This window comes from Dioscorea cayenensis, chromosome 10, assembly GCF_009730915.1.
Source record: "Dioscorea cayenensis subsp. rotundata cultivar TDr96_F1 chromosome 10, TDr96_F1_v2_PseudoChromosome.rev07_lg8_w22 25.fasta, whole genome shotgun sequence".
In the NCBI taxonomy this organism is placed as follows: Eukaryota; Viridiplantae; Streptophyta; class Magnoliopsida; order Dioscoreales; family Dioscoreaceae; genus Dioscorea; species Dioscorea cayenensis.
This window is the reverse complement of record NC_052480.1, coordinates 1,549,645-1,562,503: the sequence shown is the minus strand read 5'-3', so window position 1 is coordinate 1,562,503 and position 12,859 is coordinate 1,549,645. Positions and strand designations below refer to the sequence as shown.

The following is a 12,859-nucleotide window of genomic DNA, read 5'->3' as shown; positions in this document are numbered from 1 at the left end:
ATATACTTCATGCCCATATTTATTTTAAAACATTTCCACTAAAAGTTTAGTACAACATTGCCTAGCTACAAGAACTTCATTCACTTTATATATATAATACTATTTATTATCTTTTAACTTTACTTTAGTGGTTATGCTCTATTATTTTCGATCACAGTGTTAAATGACAACATTTTTTTAATGAAATAAAAAAAAATATAATATAAAGAAATCTCTTTACACTTTATCCAATATCTTAAATCAAACAAAACCATTTAAATTATTTTAAAATAATAATAAAATTAACAACTGATTCATAAAGTAAAACAGCTTCATAATAATAATAATTAAAAAAATTAAATTAAATTAAATTAAAACTAATCACCAAAATAAAATGGCATCGTAGTAATACTTTGAAAAATCATTCTAGACATTAATGTTTCACTAAAACCCTTGCAAAAACTGATATTTAAAATACCTGTCCATTATATGAAGATGAGCGATAAAACCCTTAAAGTTTAAATAAACAAAAGTACAGGGGAAAATAAGTAAATAAATCCTTTTTAAATAAAAATAATTATATAAAAAAAAAACACTTTTTTTAGGGCGGAGAGGGATCGAGATAAGATCAAGCATTGGAGAGAATTCGATCTCGTCTCCTTCTTCTCGCTCTCTCGATCCTCCTCTCGGCTTTCTCCACCGCCATCGTAGCTCCAGAACTCTGCTTATGGAATCCGATGTCTTAATCTCCGTAGCTCGCTGGTGTTCTCATCTGTTTGATAGCATTTGATTTTTTTTTTCCGCTGTTTTTTAATCCTAGGGTTTGGATTTGAATGAATCGGCGTAGCTTAGAGTGATTCGGTCTTTGTTTTGGAGATGGCTTTGGGAAAGTTTCGATTGAGTGGGAGTTCTTTGTTGTTTGTAATTGTTTTGAGTCATTTGCTTGTGGAGTTGGCGAGGGGGAGAGTGATCTTGATCGGAAAGAACGTGGAGAAGAGCTTTGATGATGCTGATGCTAATTTCAGTAAGATCCGCAACTCTTTTTAGCAATCTCTATTTTATTTAGTTCAAATCTTGTGTTTTTTAAAGAAAAAATAAAATTTTTCTTGGTTTTGCAAGATGATTTGTTGATTTTGTAGCACTATTTAGTAATCTGAATTAATTCGGTTGCTTTTGACGTCTTTTTAGCTCCGGAAATAAAAGAATCAGGTGAAAATGGGGTTTTGTATCTTGCTGAGCCGCGGAATGGATGTTCTTTATTAAGAAGCAGAGCGATCGAAGGTTCAGAATCTTCATTTGTGTTGATTGTTAGAGGGGGATGCACATTTGATGAAAAAGTTAGGAGGGCACAAGAGGCTGGATTCAAAGCTGCTATTGTATATGATAATGAATACAGAGGTGCCTTGCTTTCAAGTATGTGAATCAAAGCCAATCCTTCTTAAATTTCTGTTTTTTCATTGCAATTTAGTCTTTTATTTTGTTTATAATCATCATTGAAGCATTTTGCTTGTCTTGTTGATTTGTTATTGATGTTAATAGTTCACTATGTTCATTGTTATAGGCTAAAGTTTATTTTTTCAATTTTAAAACTAATCAGACCTTGCCTTTTGTATTCTTAATATCACACAACATCTACCATAATGCCAATGCATGCAGTAAACTATTATGTGATCCAGTGGCAGGAAACCCAGAAGGTATCAACATACATGCCGTATTTGTGTCCAGAGTCTCAGGGGAGATATTGAAGAAATATGCGCATCGGAGAGAGTTGACAGTATGGCTTATCCCATCTGTTGAGAGCTCTGCATGGTCAGTCATGGCGATTTCTTTCATATTGCTGCTTGCTTTTCTTGTGGTGCTTGCTACATGTTTCTTTGTGAGGAGACAGCAAATTAGACGTGACCGGCGTAGAGCTTCTCGCATTCAAGAGTTCCATGGCATGAGCAGGCAATTGGTAAAAGCAATGCCCATTGTGGTATTTACAACAGTTTTGGAAGATAATTGCACCTCAAGAACTTGTGCTATCTGCCTGGAAGACTACAATCCGGGGAGAAACTTGGTGCTTCCGTGTCAACACAGTATGTCTCCTTACTTAACATGACTGTCAATATATATTTCTTTAGGGCAATGCTGGTTCCTATTGTTGCTTTATTTAGAAAATGGCTTAAGAGTATATCCTGTCTTTCTTAATTTATAAATACCTTCCTTCCACAGTAACAAGGTTAGTAGCTGTTAGTATGAAATGTTTGAATATTTCCTCATCTTATGCGAAACAAGTTTTGTTGGTTCTGGCTGAAAATATAATCTGAGCATGTAAAGAAGCCTCCAAGTGGTATTGTACATTATCAAGACAAAAAATGTCGAGTATATAGAATCAATTCCACAGTAAGGAAAGAATACCGAAACTAATGGGAATATTATTCATCTTTCCTCACATAAATGGTTGTTCATTAATGAGATCCATATCACAAAATGAGTACGATAGGATTGATCGTTTGTGCAGAAGTTTCTCATTTTGAATAGGTGGATTCCAGGTCCAAAAATGTTCTCTCTTTTAAGGTTAGATTACCATTGGTTAACTTGACTGTTATCTCCAGACCAATGATTTAACCATTCTTTTTTATTTATGATATTGTGATCCTGTTTCTGAAGATAGACCTCTGATGATATTTTTAATCTTGACACATCAGTAAACATGTTGGCATTCCCCATTGCTTCTCTATGATTGTTATTTTTGATGGCCATGGCATAAATTCTGCTTTTGTTGACAAGTTGTTTCTATGCTAAATCAAACATTTTCAGAGTTCCATGCATCCTGTGTCGATTCCTGGCTGACAACTTGAGAACATTTTTGCCCTAGTGTGCAAGCAAGACGCAAGATTGAGCACATCAATTTCTCCAGCGCCTGAGCGCACTCCTTTACTGCCGAACAATGCATCATCACCACATTCCTCATTTAGATTACCATCAATCAATGCGTCGTTAGCAGAATTTCCGCGCATCCAAGTTGATGCAGGTCCTACTTCATCAGCAACAACTTCTTGGTTTTGTTCCCTCTACAGCAACTCACAAATTCCCAGCCTAAGTGGATCAAATAACAGTTTGCCTTATATAAGCAGAAGCTCAACCGATCTCAGTCGCATTTTATTCCAGAGATCTAACATGTGTTATCCCTCCGCCTCCACATCCGCATGGGCTCGCCGCTACTTTCTCTCAATCCAAGGCTAACATCTTCTCTATATTCCGAGTTCAAGTAATGTTTCTTCATGGTATTCTGTTGAACCATCTAGTCAGCAGCCGCTTCTTCGCTACTGCAGTGAACCAGGGGCCAGTTTCTTCAGCGCAATCACTTGAAGACATTGATCCATCATTTCTCCAGAGTGAAGGATTTGCACCCTTTTTTTCTAGTTCATGATAAAGTCCTGGTTCTTTGATTGAAACCATGAGACATGCCTGAGTTATTGTATGAGTTCTCCCACTGTAAATATGGTTTGCTTGTTATTTCTAGTTTTTTGTTTTCCTAATTTTATTGTTATTATGTTACTGTTGTGTTTGTTGTTTATTTAAGGATGTGTTTCTTTTAACCAGATTTTCTTGTGTTATTTGATGGAGAAATTGCTAGTGAATAGAATGTATATATGGTGCTCTGTTGTTGTTCATAAATAATTTTGCATTTATATTAAATAAGAATATTTAATGGGTTTTTCTGCTATGAAACCTGAGTGATACATCTATAGTGTGTGTGCGTGTGTACTAATAAATTATATAATTATCAAAATATATCTTATTACTAGAAAAATCCTGACACGTACGCTTTTAATAGTCCATAATAATTAAGCTTGTGATTCAAAAATCAAATAGAAAAAAAATTGTAATTAGAGAAGTATATGTAGGGCTAATTTGATCATTTATACATAAAAAATGTTTTTTTTAATGAATTATGAACAAGTCTCATGTCAGGACATGCATAGCTATGACTGTCAACACACTTGTGCCCTCGTCTCTGCATAAGTTGATGTTTTAATTCATTTTTTTAGTAAGACACAAACATCCTACACATGACCCCGTGTTACTAATAGACTAATAGATTGTTGGCAATATGTTTGTTTGTTTGATAAATATAGGATAAGCTCCCCTTGTCTAAAATAAGCCAAGAGTTTGCACAAATATAAAGTTAATACCTTCATCCACTGTGCTCTCATCCCACAGAATTGATCTCTCACAACTGCAAAGGACCTCACGAAAGACCTAAGTGCCAATTGACTCAAAGATCATTGGCATATTAAAAATCGACAAGCACTTGTCTCTATAGCACTTAATTGTGAATCGTGACGCCACTCGTAAATTAATCTCTCCGATGAGAATGTGATCATATTAAATACAAAAATCAAAAGTGAAATTGTAGCTACATAACTACTGATGAGCACCTAAATCTCTCAATGAATGTCCTTGGGCAACCAATGGCCAAGCCTTTAAAGTTGCATAGTGGCCACTAGTACAATTGTGTTGTGTGCTTGTGTTTGGAGATACAGTGTGATCAACAATGACTTCAATGGAATCCAATTGACAATTTGTTAGTTGAGCCATTCATCACTTGTCCCCACCTGCCCTTTTCTCTCTCTCTCTCTCAAGGGCTATTATACTTTTATATTAATAATAATTATTATTATAGTTAATGGCATTATTATTATTTTGTTAATTAAAATAAAATAAATTATGTTTATCTTTGGACCAATTAACATAAAATTGTGAGATAAAATATAAATTTTTTTCTCACTTGGGTGACCATGTATTACTAGTAATGCTATAATTTTTTTTTATTCCTTTTATGATAAGATATAAATTTTATATCACATAAAAATAAGTTATATTTATTTGCTAAATGACCTAATCTATTTTTTTAATTTTTTTTAATTAAAAAAAGGGTAAAAAAGGAAAACTTGGGTGGCTTTGTCTTTGTATATACTTATCTTGCTAGTGCGGGCCAAAGAGATCTTTTATGGGACCAGAGTCAAACCTACACATGATACATTGTACGGATAAAATGAGATTAAAAAAATAGAGAAAAGGGCAAAAAGATGGAAAAAGTGAAATAAAAGGGAATAAAAATAAGTGGAGTTATACATGATGGCCACAACCCACACATTACCCATCTATTTTTTATCCATGATTTATATATGTATATGTACATAACTAATATATTTTGGCTATATTTAGTTATTATATACTTTATGAAAAATTAGTGAGTATTATTTTTTATTTATATCTCTGACGGGAAAACTAATTTTATATAATAAAAATATTAAAATATCATCGACGATTATTTAATTTATTGACATTAAATTTTTGCATAAGTTATTCGTATTGATCATGGAAAAGAATTTAACATTTCAATTTGCTGCAAAGATGAGGAGTCGCAATATGAGATAGTGAGAGTATAAGAAGAGTTTTAAGTTCGTACTACTTAGGTGTATCCGCTTTGAAATTTATCAATATTCATATATATATATATATATATATATATATATATATTAAAATATACTCATTTAACAAAATATTGTTATATTAATTTAATGTTATTTTTTTAACCTTATTTAGTAATTTTTTTCAATGTTAATTTCACTAATTAATATCCTAAAAATGATTTATAAATAACAACTGTTCTTATCATTTTTCAAAGCTTCTGTTCACTTTTTAGGCATTTATTAAGATGCAGAAGTTTGTTGGTCCCTGAAAACTATGCCTCAATTTGTGTGATATAAATAAATACTGTTTAATTTATTAATGGGGGCTCCCAAGTCTCAAACCATATTAAAAAAATAAAAATTATATATATAAATAATTATCATATATAGGAGTACTATATTATATTTGGATCTATGACAATTTCAGTGCTTTTTAAATTGGTACTTACCTGAAAAATTAATTTAAAACATAGAAACATTTATAATTCCTTATCAAAATTATTTCAACATAATTTGAAATTTCTTCTAAAATAAAATTTTCCCATATATAAACAAAGGTGATGATCTTTTTAACCATTTTTTGGATATCAACATCTACATTTCCAAATAATCTAATTATTTATGTCCATATAAAACATTCCCATTTTCATGAGGGTAAAAATGTAATTTCATTTTTTTTTTAAAATTTGGAGTATATATGTAAGAAAATTTTAAAGATTACATCAACCCAAAAATCCGACCAAAAAAGGAACCAACCAATAAAAAAATAATAAAAAAATAGTAAGAAATCCATGCATTTATAATGACACTCATACGCTCCCAACCTCGCACTCTCTTCTTCACAGCTAAAACTCTCTCCCAATGCTCGCGTCTCGCCGGAGCTCCGCCTTCGCCGCCGGCGTCTCCGTTGCCGATGCCCTTTAGGTGACAATGAGACCCCATCCTTCATCTCCATGCTCATCTCCACGGCAGCGCCTTCGCAAGGGCTCTGGCGGGCCACCAAGCCCTCGTCGGCTCATGGTCGCCATCGTGTCGGCGGCTCTGAGAAGGAAGGGTGTTCTTCTCATTGTTCCGATGATCTATGCGGTGGCTACGGTGGGTCTCTTAGGGCTCTGGGATCTTGAGTCTTTGCGTGTCGGTGTGGCCGTCTTTCGAAGGTCCCCGCCGGGAGCCGTTTATAGAAGCCCTCAGGTTTTCAAGAAGCTCTGGCCTTCAATCTTCGCTGATGTTAATCACTCCAATGCTGTAAGTTTTTGAGGAATTTTTTTGTCTAGTTTTTAGTTCGAATTTAAAATTTTAGCAATTGGATCTAATTTGGTTTGAATTTGAAATTCGAATTTTTAATCTCTGTTTAATTTTTCACTTGGTATGCGTGTTTAATGGTGGTGAGTTCTAAAACTCGAGAGTCCTTAGGTTTTTTGAGATTTTCTTTTTGTTTTAACTCAAAAGTTTGCACTTTTATCTTTTGATTAAGGTGTTTTTAGTTTTTTTTTTATGAGAGTTTATGTTCTTTTTTGAAATAAAAAGTTTTCTCTTTTGGTTGGAGCTTGACAGTGGGTAAAGTTATGGATTCATGCTGGTTCTGTTTGAATGTGAGATTTTTGAGAGTTGTCCTGTGAATTGATGGGTGGGAAGATAAGGTGGTTGCAAGTGGATAGGGATGCCAAAATTTGAATTTTGGTTACTTACTTTCCTCTTTGAAATTTGTGAATTTAGTAATCTGGTATTATTTGTATGTAACTATATAACTATAATTATAAATGAAGAGTGAGGGTTTGTTAATGTTATTGTTTTTTGTTTTAGTTTTTTTATGGTATTAACTGGCATCTTGACATAATATAAACATCATAAATGCAAATTTAAAATACAAGAAAAAGGCACTTTTTCATGAATTCTTTAGAGTGATTGACTCACTTCTATAAAATAATGCAAGTGTAATTTGTAGGTGGCTTCTAATGCATTGTAGTGGGTTACCATTGTCCTGTTTGCTGCAGTTGCAATGTTTTGCTTGTTGTGCAATTGGCAAACTAATGCAATGGTGGTAGTGATTATTGCCAGTTCTGGTTACTCATCCTTGGCTAGCCTTAGTTTCTCAAATAAGCTTGTCAACTGACTCTGCTTACATTTTTACTGAAGTTCATAAAGAGCTGAACTTAAGTGTTTGATTCAAACCATATACACAAATGAAGGAATGGGAATTTATCCTTTGATGCCATTCCATTTCAATGATCTTTTTGGCAGTTTGGAATTTATGGTCAAGCACCATGCTTGACTGTGAGATGTGGTTCAGCTGGGTCTTGGAACAGTCTTGTTCCTTTAGTGTGGAGTGACGGGAAGCATTTGGGTTATGAATGCTAATATCTTTTGTAAAGTGTTTGGACATAAGCATATCCTTTGTGAGTTTGTTTCTTTTGCTATCCCTCTGAGAGCATCTTTTTTCTTATCTGTTTTTTGGATTTTTTTTTCTTGGATTGGAGGCCAAAGAAGGAACTATGAATTTAAAGGAATCTGGTTCTTTCAGCTGTTTCTTGATAGCCTATGAATGTGTCAATGATGCTCTCCCTTTCGTCAGTTAGAAATAATTTAATCTTACTGTCTTTTTGATCGTAATATATATATATATATACATATATAAAGTTGTTTTGGAATTGTGCAGTTGATGACAGCTTGGCATTCAAACTCAAGTCAGAGATGGAACCATTGCATTAGCAAGAACAACCCTGAAACAGGTTGGATTTAATTCTCTGTTTTAGTTTTTGAAACTTGATTAAATAGAGCATCTAGACTTTAATTTACTGCCTGAGTTTTAAACCGTGTGTTAAATTAATATATTCAAACAAAAGAAATTAGTGAGTTAAATATGGTCTTTTGATGCAATCTTCCATGGTTTGAAAGAGCTTTGAGCATTTTAGCTTATTGTCTTTAGTGTTAGATTTAGTAGGATGATGATAGCTAACAAATAGCTTCAAAGGCAGACATTAATAATCTCTTGATGTTTCACCCCCTTAAAATCTTCAAATTTTAATTTTATTTTTAACAGTGTTGAACTGGTCCTTTCATGATATTTTTTGGAAGTAACTGTGTTTCCTTTTCTTTACATTCAGAATTGCCAAAATCAAATGGTTTTCTGATTATTGAAGCAAATGGTGGCTTAAATCAACAACGCCTATCCGTAAGTTCCAAAGCATTTGTAAACTTTTCCTCTCTAAAGGGGCAAAAGTCTCCATCTAATTAAATACTTTTGTCAGCTATTTATTTTCTTTGAATTAGTGGAACAGACGCCTATAAATCTTATTACTACTACCCTGTTTGTTACTGTTCTTTGCTACTCTGTTTGGTCTGATTTCATATTAGTTCAGCACAGATATGTGACGCGGTGGCTGTGGCCGGCTTACTAAATGCAACTCTGGTCATACCCATGTTTCATTTGAACAGTGTTTGGCGTGATTCCAGGTTAACTTCTAGCACCATTCTCTTTTGTTCATCTCCAGACACACATGATCATAACCATTTTTTCATGCCTTGCCTTTCAACAATTTGTGTAGAGAATATTTGTTTCCTCTCTAATGTTATATAGTAATGTTCATCTCAGCAAGTTTGGTGACATTTTCGATGAAGAGTACTTCATCAAGACCCTGAGAAATCATGTAAGAGTGGTGAAGGAACTCCCGGAAGATATTCTGCAACGGTTCGACAATAATACCAGCAACATAATCAACATGAGAGCGAAGGCCTTATCATCTAAGACCTACTACCTTCGAAAGGTTCTTCCAAAATTGCTGGAATTGGGGTATTTCTTTTTCAGAGTTTTGTTATTTCACTTTCATCGATGTTTAGGAGATATCATTTCACATTCATTTCTTTATAATATGAACATGTTGCAGGGCTGTGCGCATTGCACCTTTCTCAAATAGATTGGCACTCTCAGTTCCATCCAATGTTCAGAGACTGAGATGCTTGGCTAATTATGAAGCATTGCAGTTTTCTGAACCTATAAGAGGTCTTGCCGAGAATATGGTTAATAGGATGGTGAAGAATAGTTCCCACAGTGGCGGAAAGTATGTATCAATCCATCTGCGTTTTGAAGAGGTGCTTCTATTTCATTCGATATATATATATATAAATATAACATTGTGCAAGGCTACTTTTGCTTCAACATCTTGCAAATTTATTTCCTGTATATGTTACAGGATATGGTTGCATTTTCTTGTTGTACTTATGATGGTGGCATGGAGGAGAAGCATGAGATGGATAAAGCTCGAGAAAGGAGTTGGAGAGGAAAATTTAGAAGACGAGGCCGAATAATAAGCCCTGAGGCAAACAGAATAGGCGGAAAATGCCCTCTAACTCCACTCGAGGTTCGTCTCTTGAATCCACCACATCTATCGCAGGTCTTCTTACTTGCAGTTCATATACAACTATAAATCAATGCCATCCTTACTCTAACGGATGTCAAAATCTATTAGGTGAAGTGATAAGGCAATGGTTTTGTTGTCTTTTGATCATACTTTCATCTATTTAGTTTTGGGCATTCGAAGCGTAAATTGAAGGCTTATGTTTAGCCTATAATTTCCAGGTTGGAATGATGCTCAGAGGCATGGGATTTGGTAACTCCACTCCAATTTATGTTGCTTCTGGTAAAATATACAATGCAGAAAAATACATGGCACCTCTCCGACAGTTATTCCCATTGTTAGAGACAAAGGAAACCATAGCTTCAGCCGATGAACTCGCACCATTCAAGGTATTAATCTCTTACTAAGGCGATCATATCATATCAGATCATATCGAAATCGAAATTCTAATGACACTTTGCCTAATGATTAATGATGCAGGGTCATTCATCTCAGCTAGCTGCCCTCGATTACACAGTCTGTTTACACAGTGAAGTATTCGTCACAACTCAAGGTGGCAATTTCCCGCACTTCCTCACAGGCCATCGACGATACCCTCAACGGAGGACATTCCAAGACAATAAAAACCCGACAAGCGGAGTTTAGTTCTATCATTCGACAAACCCGAAAAATCAGGTCACATTTCCTACTTCCTTTCTACTAATTCTCGTCGATGTATCTTACAATGCGCTGCCATTGCAGATGGAACAAGTTCAAGCAAAACATGCTGGAAATGCTCCATCAAAGTGATTCCACCGGCATTGTTCTAAGAAAACAAAATTCATCTGTCTACACATTCCCTATACCAGACTGTATGTGCCAACAAGAAGCTGAAACTTAAACAGATGGTACAACTACAAGTCTACAACATATATACATTTCAATACATAAAAAGATTTCTCATGTTTTTTCATACTTGCAATTGTTTATAATTCCCTCAAGTTCTTACCCAAATCCATTGTATCTCTAATTAGTTACTACTAATTTAGGATTGGGATCACTTATAAAAAAATAATAATAGAAAATTTTAGGGGGTTTTATGTGAATACTGTAAGATTGATAAACAAAAATGAATCGAAATTCAAATGTTATAAAACTCGCCGAGATTTTTACAACGAGATCGAAGAGAGAGCAAGCGCTTCAAAGGATCTCTGAAGCTCCGGATCGATCATCGGCGCAGTCGAAGACGGAGACGACGAGGCCGAGCTGGTCGTCGAGATACCGATCCAGTAGTCCTCCGCCGGCCATCCCTCCCTCGCACCGCCTCACGTCTTCTCCGCGGAGCACTACCACCGTTGGGCTCTGCTTCTCGTGCCGCCTCAATCGCGCGCAGACGAAGGCGATACAGAGGATGGGGAAGGAGAAGCAGATGAGAGGGAGGATGATCGGTGATAGCGTGATCAGGGCTATCGCCGCCACCGCCCTTGCCCGCCGACCTTGGCAGATCGGCGGGTGATCTTCCATGCCATAACCTCCAGGTAATCAATCTCTCTCTCTCTCTCTCTCTCTCTGTCTCTTTCTCTTTGCTTCCCTTGTTTGCCACTCCATTGATTGGAATATACATAATAAAATATATAAAGTGGGCCATTTTTTTTTAGTGAAAAAAAACCAGAAATGGTGATACATCATAGTGGGTGAGACAGTTTGATATATGATGGCAACGGTTTCTTAGATGATGTTGGGTAGAATTTAACAAGGTAGTCAGATCTGATTCAGGTATTGATCCGGTCAAATATAAGGGTTAGGGTTAATGGATTTGATCGGATCGAATCGGGTTGTACTTGGATCAATAATAAAATATTAAAAATATATATATATATAATTATTAATAATAATATAAATAATATAATCTATATTTTAATAATTAAAAAACACAATTAAATAAAAATGATTATGTAAAATTTTAATTTATATATTTTCCTTAGTTTTTAAAATATCTGAAATATAAATTTAATACTTCAATTTTTAGTTTTATAAGATTTTTAAAAAATATAAATTTTTTTTAAAAAAATCTAATGATAATTTTCTCACCCTAGGCTTCATCGAGATTAAAAAAACAAAACAAAACAAAAATTAAAAATAAAAATATCATTTCCATTAGGACTCACAAAAAACAATGGATTCACACACTCTCTCTCTCCCTACTTTCTTCTTCCTCCCGCCCACCAAAGTTCCCTCATTTTTTTCTCTCCCGTCAGCTCTATTATTTGCTTACTTTTTTTTTTCCTCACTTTCTTTTCAACGTTGTGGTTTTGGGTGTCCATTAGACTCGGCCGGCCTGGATTTTGACTGCGTTATTTCAAAGCCGAGCCAAAGAGTATAATAGAATCGGCCGGTCCGGGTTTGACAACATTGAAATTTAATATGTTGTCGCGCAAAATGTTTATTTTAAGTTAAAATTTTGATAAATCTAAAAATTTATAAAAACAAAAATATCAATGTTTGTGGAATTTGTAATTGTATTTCATTTTTGTGCGTAGCTCTAATTTTCCTTGTTGGACAAAAATGGGAGCGGAGTGTTTGTCGTATAAAAAAAAAAGTTAGATTGTATAATCTCAAAATTATTAGATATAATGAGGGTGTTTTTATTATGAATTATATGGAAGAAAATTAGTAGATAAGTAGAGCTGCATTTAATGTGATAAAAAATTCATTATATTTTATGCACAACTTTAATTTCCTTTTAATTTCCTTTGTTGTGTGGTGTTTGTCGTATCTATGTATCTATACATACTATTACATAAGTAGATGTATAAAGTGCTTTGTTATATATCTACTTTCATAATATGTATAAATATGACAAATGCCACTCAACAAAGAAAATTAAAAATGTGCATAAAATATAATAAATTTTTTTATCACATTAAATGCAGCTCTGCCTATTTACATAAAAATTGAAATGTTGTAATTGTTCCAACACATCTAGTGCTGGATTCTGCTTTTTTACTTGTTCTTCTACTTTTTATAGAATGTTGTAATAATAGAGCTATCTTTTTAAAAACTATATTATTATTGTATTTA

General features: G+C 34.1%; 1 protein-coding gene and 1 pseudogene across 1 annotated transcript; both read left to right on the top strand.

Annotated features, from left to right (window-relative positions):
* The first annotated feature begins 589 nt into the window (after positions 1 to 589).
* On the top strand, positions 590 to 2,080 carry LOC120270760 (receptor homology region, transmembrane domain- and RING domain-containing protein 1-like). The gene is made up of 3 exons (XM_039277833.1): positions 590 to 1,003; positions 1,168 to 1,392; positions 1,656 to 2,080. The coding sequence occupies exons 1-3, from the start codon at positions 856 to 858 to the stop codon at positions 2,078 to 2,080; spliced, it is 798 nt and encodes a 265-aa protein (XP_039133767.1). The 5' UTR covers positions 590 to 855.
* A 4,208-nt stretch (positions 2,081 to 6,288) lies between these two features.
* LOC120269960 lies at positions 6,289 to 10,884 on the top strand (annotated as a pseudogene).
* The last annotated feature ends 1,975 nt before the right edge of the window (positions 10,885 to 12,859 follow it).

Coding starts and splice junctions, on each gene's coding strand:
- LOC120270760 (XM_039277833.1), top strand. CDS start 856: ATGGCTTTGGGAAAGTTTCGATTGAGTGGGAGTTCTTTGTTGTTTGTA. Junction 1,004..1,167: donor TGATGCTGATGCTAATTTCA/GTAAGATCCGCA, acceptor ACGTCTTTTTAG/CTCCGGAAATAAAAGAATCA. Junction 1,393..1,655: donor CAGAGGTGCCTTGCTTTCAA/GTATGTGAATCA, acceptor TATGTGATCCAG/TGGCAGGAAACCCAGAAGGT.